A 6,676-nucleotide genomic window follows, 5' to 3' on the forward strand; every position below is an offset into this window, starting at 1 on the left:
TAATCGTATACCCTAGCCTATTTCCTCTTGTATTTCTGGTTTTCTGCCATGAACTGTAGATCAGGTGAGCACAGTTCACCCTTTGCATGATTTCACATTTGCCCAATAAAAACCCCTGGGGACAATTACAGGGGTTTATTTATTACCAACTCACCTTAGTTGATGATAGCCTTCACCATCCAGACTCAGCCACCACTTCCAGGGTGGCAGTGCCACTGGCCTGGGACCAAGAGCCAGACACCCAAGACTCTGCCATGGCTCAGGACTACTTGTGGTACCAGGGCATTCCTTTCCCTGTTGTGGATTTCCACCCTGAACGCATAAAAGCAGTCCACGAGGAGCTGGTGTTGAAGGACGAAGACATCATCACCGTGACCTACCCCAAATCAGGTGAGCAGAGGGGGCTGTGACTGCGTGGGAAAGGCCAGAGCTGTGGCCTTACTCCCAACTGTGTTCCATGTAGGAATGGTGTAGTAGCTCATGATTGAAGACCTGTGGCCCTGTGGTATTGTGACAGTCTTGAGCGCAGCAGCTCCCAGACAGCGCCCAGGCCCTGTTCAAGCTCCAGGGTTGGCAGCACAGTTTTTTTAAATAGGCTTTTTGGAGGTGCTTCATAGTTCATAAAATGAAAAGGATGATTTTGAGATTACCTGGAGAAAAAGCATGATCTCAAATAGAAGAATCATGATGGGCCATAGTTAGGACCTGGAAAACTTGGGGTAAACACAAGGCACTGGCAGGCCAGGGAACCTGTATGAAGGAGCATGGGGAGTGTGGAGGGAGCACTGAGGGCACACTGCAAGGGAAATGTGCTGAAAACCACAACCAGTGGGGGCACTGCAGGATTTCAGCAACAGCTAACAGCTGCATTGAACCCAAATATCCACAGAGAAATGGCTGCACAATCCCAAACAAGGTGAGAGATGAAAGTGGAATATTATACACTGTTGAAAATGCAGACAGCTCAGGAAAGGATCCATCACATCCTTCCCAGGGGACCATGCGGAGGCAGGCAGGCACAGGAGAAAGATGGTTACAAGGTTTATTAGAGGAGCCATATCTCCTCCAGAGAGACAGCTCATGACGAACTCCACTATCTAGTGGCAGCAGGGGCTGGGGGTAGGAAGTGAGGTAGGTGGGAGCTCAGGTGGGTCTGGGTACAGAGAATGAGGGGCCAGCTGTAAGGCAGGAACTCCAGTGCAGGGAGCAGCACAGATCTGGGTGGAGCTGAGGATCAAAGCTGAGGGTAATGCTTACAACGTAGACCCATGCTCTACTATTATCAGGATATTTTGCCATTTGAAACCACATGAGTCAAGGCCATAGAACAAAAAAAAAACTGTGTACTATTGCACTCAGATACAAGGCCCAGAACTGCCAAAGTCTTGGTGTGATAATAGAATGATGGGGGGCAGGGCAGGTGGCAAGAATATCAATATTCAGTTGTCATGGACAGTGTAGACTTATTAGATGACAAAATATTGGCATTGAGTGAGCTATGATTAAAATACACTAAACAGGGGATAGGAAGGTGGCTCAGTGGTAGACTGCTTGCCTTACATGCCTGAAGCCCTGGATTACATTCCTCAGCACCACATAAGCAAAAAGAAAAGAGCCGGAAGTGGCGTTATGGCTCAAGTGGTAGAGTGCTAGCCTTGAGCTTCAAGCTGAGGGACAGCACCCAGGACCAGAGATCAGGACCCAGGACAGGATGCAAAAATAAATACTTAAATAAACAAACAAACAAATAAATAAATAAAATACTCTAAACCCTACTTATCCATATCAGATTGCATGCCTGAGAAAGTTTATATCCGTAAGGTCTATGTTACATATGCTTTGTGGTGCATGTATGTATATGTGTGTGTGTATATATATGTGTGTGTGTGTAATATTGTGTATTCAGATAGAATTGTGTGACCTCTGCTTTTCTTTCTGCCCCAGGAACCCATTGGTTGATTGAGGTGCTCTCTCTGATTCACACCAAGGGGGATCCCAACTGGGTTCGGTCTGTGCCCTTATACATTCGTTCCCCATGGATTGAGAATGAAAGTGGATACAAATTCAAAGTGGAGAGGAAGGAGGGTCCCCCCCTCATCACCTCCCACCTCCCCATCCAACTCTTCCCCAAGTCTTTCTTCACTTCCAAGGCCAAGGTCAGTGCTCAGTGCCCAATAACTGTTCCATCAAGGCCTTTTCCTCTTAAAAATGCATATAGCCAGTGGGTCTGGCATTCTCCCTCTGTAGTTCATAGAGGAACATAGACTCTCCTTCATGAGGTGAGGGTCCTCAGACCAAACCAGACTCCAAGATGTGGACCATGGCTGTGTAATCCCTGACAGATGAACTGGATGACTAACTGAAAAACTAACCAAACTGTGTTTTAAGTGGATACCCACGCCTCATGCAGTCATCCCAGCTAAACAGGAGGCTGAGATCTAAGGAAAGATTACAAGACAGCGGAGGTACGAAAGGCCAAGTGATTCTTATCTCTGATGAGCTATCAAAAACAAAGGCAGAAATAGAGCAGCAACTCAAGTGGTAAAGCACCAGCCTGAGCACAAAAACACAGGGACAGCACCTAGGCCCTGAGTACAACCACCAGCCATGACAAAAAGGAAAGAAAAGAAAAAAGAAAAAGAAAGTTCAGGTTGTCTGGTTTCAATGTCATGTGACCTGGTATCAGTCGTCTGACTCTGAAGGCTGTGCAGTGAATAAACACCTGATGCTCATGGCCAGATCAAATCAGGAGCCTTTGTCCCGCTTCCCCAGCCTAGGCTAAACCAGACACGATGCACACTCTTCCCTGGTTCAATCCTACCTAGATTTGCTCCTGAACACCATAGAAATGGGCACCTGTGCTGTGAAATCTCTGTTGTTATATCATATCAGCTCCCTCCTTCAATGGATTCTTGTTGTTTTGTTTTTGTGCCATTCATGGGACGTGAACTCACAACTGTCCCTGAGCTTTTGTACTCAAAGTTGTTATTCTACCAGTTTGCGCCATAGCTCCCCTTGAGGTTTTCAGGTAGTTAATTGGAGATGGGTGTCTAATGAGCTGTTCTGCCTGGGCTAGCTTCAAACTATGATCCTCAGATCTTAACTGTCTGAGTAGATGTGGTTACAGGTGAGAGCCACCCATGCCCAGATGTTTCAATGATGTTTACAGAACAATTCATAAATCTGCAGCCAGAAAAGGCTAACCAGCGTCTGATCTTCTGTGCTTTCTAGGTAAATATCCCAGATACGTTTAGGAAATGCATTGTCCCACCATTGTTTTATTCCTGGCAAAGTGATTGGATTGTAGGAACTCTGAAAAGTATTTCACAAATTAATGCACAACCAAAAGATCAACACATACTTCAATGTTGGAGCAAAAATTCTAGAATTTCTCTGAGCACCAAGAGTACAAGAAATGATGGGAATATTGTGTAATTCTCTCCTTTCTCTCTTGAAGATGATCTATGTCATCAGAAATCCTAAGGATGTCCTTATATCTGGTTATTATTTCCGGAGTTTTACAAATCTGTCTAAGAAACCAGAGTCATTGGAACAATATTTTGAATGGTTCTTGCAAGGATATGGTGAGTAAACAATGAAGTGAATGGAGAAGATTTAAACCTCTTTGAGTGTCCCATCCCTACAAGGTCTCCTTTAAATCTCACCATCTGTGGGTCCAATGCTTCCTCCTCCCAGAACTCACATTGGCTAAAGGCAGCACCAGACTTCTCCCATGATGGAAGGTCCCAAGGTGTTTTGAGCCCCTGGAGCTTCTGTGCTCTACTCCCAGATGTTGGCTCACAGCTTCTCACTGGCTTCCCACACAACCCAACTCTACCTTCCCTACGTATTTTTATATTTTAAATTTGTTTGGCTGTCTGTGTCAGACATTCTCATTGAAGTTAGGATCACTCTGTTTCTAGTCATGCAAAAGTTCTGGATCATTCCTCATGCTTGTAATTTTGTCCCTTGTCCATGGTTCTGTCGGGGGTCCATGGCCTGAGTTGGGTATGAAGGGTGGGGGGGCCCCACATCTGTACTCTATGTACCTCATCATCTGGTCTCTCAGCCCCTCTGGGTTTAGCTTCACAACCAGTAGAGGTGCTTGATGAGCTGTTTCTCCCCTGATTCAACATCTCTTAACACTTGGATCTATAGTCAGGGCTGGTGGATCATGCCTATAATCTCAGCTACTCAGGAGCTGAGAGCTGAGGGTCAGAGTTGGAAGCCAACCCAGGCAGAAAGTCCTTGAGGCTCTCATACCCACTCAATCATCATGATGCAGGGAGTGAAGGTGTGGCTCAAGTGGTAGAGAGGAGTGTAGAAACCGAGGGACAGTGCTCTGGCCCTGATTTCAAGCAAAGATGTTTCCATTAGAATAAAGCACAACAAGGCCTCTGCAGACTGACCTGCTGGGAACCATGGACAGGGATGGGAGGTGCCTCGTGTGCATGTTTCACAGCTCAGACCTTGCACTCAGACTTGTGCTCAGTTGTGCAAGTGATGGACTTGGGCCAAGCTGGCATGGAAGACACTCAGCCTGTGGAGGGCCTGTGGAGCTCTTTATACCGGTCAGAGGTGTTTTGGTGTGGCCTTTGGTGACCTGCTTCAGATGGGGCAAAGTTTGTGCTACAGGAAAAAATTGCTTAGAAATCCATATTCTGGCTCCACAGTGCTTCTGTTTGCTCTCTTTCTCTCTCCTTCCCTATCCCTTCCTTCCCCCTCTCTCCCAGTCATGGAGCTTGAACTCTGGGCCTGGGTGCTGTCCCTCAGCTCTTTAGCTCAAGGCCAGCACTCTACCACTTGAGCCACAGCACCACTTCTGGTTTTTATTATGGTTCATTGGCAATTAGAGTCTCATGGACTTTCTTGCCCAGGCTGGTTTGAACAGTGTTCCTCAAATCTCAGTGTCCTAAGTAGCTAGGATGACAGGCATGAGCCACTAGTACTCAGAGGTGCTCACTCTTTGAGGCTATAAAGAGACAGGACTTATTTCTCAGTTACACCCTGGTGAAGGTGACAGGGACCAGAGCAATCAGTGCTGAGACCACCATGCAGATCGGGAATGGTGGAGATTTTGCACACTGTCCCACTGTTCCCCCTGCAGTACCTTACGGGTCATGGTTTGATCACGTCCGAGGCTGGATGTCCATGAGGGAAAAGGAGAATGTGCTGGTCCTCAGTTATGAGCAGATGAAAAAGGTAACCATTGATTTTACATGTACCCACCCCACCACTGCCCTCTCCACCCATTCTACCATCTCTCCTGCTCCTCCAGTATCTTCTTCTGCAGTATCCTCCCCCTAGTCTCCATCCCACCTTCTATGTCAACTTTCTACATCCTGTTGTGTGTTATTCCTTCCTGCATTCCTCTCATGCTCCTTTTCTTCCTTTTTTTTTTTTGTTTCAAGATGGAGTCGTGAACTCAGTACATGATGTTTTGCTTTGGGGTTGGTGCTCTACCCACTGAGTCACGCCCCCAACTTCACAGGCCACCCATCCTCTCTCCTGCCACTGCCTTCTGCTGTTTCTGTCTTCTCCTGCTCCCTCCTCCTCACTCCTGCTCTGTGTTGTCCCCTCTCATAACCGAGCCATGTTTTTCTCTCCTTAGGACCCGAGGAGCATGGTAGAGAGGATCTGTGGGTTCCTGGGGAAGGCACTGGAACCTGGAGAGCTGGACTTGGTCCTGGAGAACAGTTCCTTCCAGGCAATGAAGGAGAACAAGATGTGCAACTTCCCTGATGCCCCAGAGTGGATTATTCCGGCTGGTTTCAAAATCACCAGGAAAGGTATGGAAATGTCCCAGGGAAGGAGGTGCTGGAAGCCAGGGAAAGAAATCTGGTCCCCAACCACACACTCCTGGCCAGGGATCAGCCAGGGACAGGCTGGATGTTCACTTCCAGCTTGTGTTAAAACAAAGTAAACTGGCAGTGGAGCTGGGGTTCAAATGCCAAGCCTTCAGCCAAAGAAGCTCAAGATCAGTGCCCACGCCCAGACTTTAAGTCCTACAACAGACAAACAAATCATGTGATAGTAAGTGGATCTGAAAAGAAAACAAAGTGTAAGTACCAGCTGGGTGTGCATGGCTCAGGCCTGTAATCCTAGCTGCCCAGGAACCTGAGATCTGAGCATCATAGTTCAAATTCAGATAGCGTAGCATAGTCCAGGAGATTCCTTCTCTCCAGTTAACTACCAACAAAACAGAAAATGGAGTTTTGGATCAAGTAGTAGAGCATGAGACTTGAGCAGAAATTAACTCCCAAATAGAACCTAGGCACTGTGATCAAACTCCGGAATATACACACAATTGCACGCACATGCACACAGGTACCCACACCTAACTCTATTACATAAAAACTCCATTCAACTTCCTATTAAATAAAAATGCTATTGAGTGAATATGAGACCACATCCTGAGCTTCCTGACTCCCACACATCTGGGGAGGATGTGCCCCTCTGGTGGCAGGGGGCAGAACTTGAGAGGAGAACACTGGACATGGAGCGTGGTGGCTGTGGAGTCCATCTCCCAGGGAGATCTGTGGCCTCAACCTCAGGGCAGGCAGAGGGCAGAAGGGACACCAGGGGACAGGGCCTTCCTGCCCTGACCTAGTCTGGTGTCATTGTTTTTCCATGGCCTAGGTATCACGGGGGACTGGAAGAACCACTTCACCCCAGC

The 6,676-nt window shown here is 47.3% G+C and overlaps 1 protein-coding gene across 1 annotated transcript; it reads left to right on the forward strand.

The window, feature by feature from the left end:
• Positions 1-239: 239 nt before the first annotated feature.
• Positions 240-6,674, forward strand: LOC106000940 (bile salt sulfotransferase-like; the record flags this gene model as incomplete). The annotated part of the gene is made up of 6 exons (XM_013036153.1): positions 240-390; positions 1,945-2,156; positions 3,458-3,584; positions 5,108-5,202; positions 5,612-5,789; positions 6,640-6,674. Coding segments are annotated over exons 1-6 (783 nt in total), but the record flags the coding sequence as incomplete, so codon positions are not given.
• Between the last annotated feature and the right edge of the window lie 2 nt (positions 6,675-6,676).

This window comes from Dipodomys ordii, unplaced genomic scaffold, assembly GCF_000151885.1.
Source record: "Dipodomys ordii isolate 6190 unplaced genomic scaffold, Dord_2.0 Scaffold250, whole genome shotgun sequence".
In the NCBI taxonomy this organism is placed as follows: domain Eukaryota; kingdom Metazoa; phylum Chordata; class Mammalia; order Rodentia; family Heteromyidae; genus Dipodomys; species Dipodomys ordii.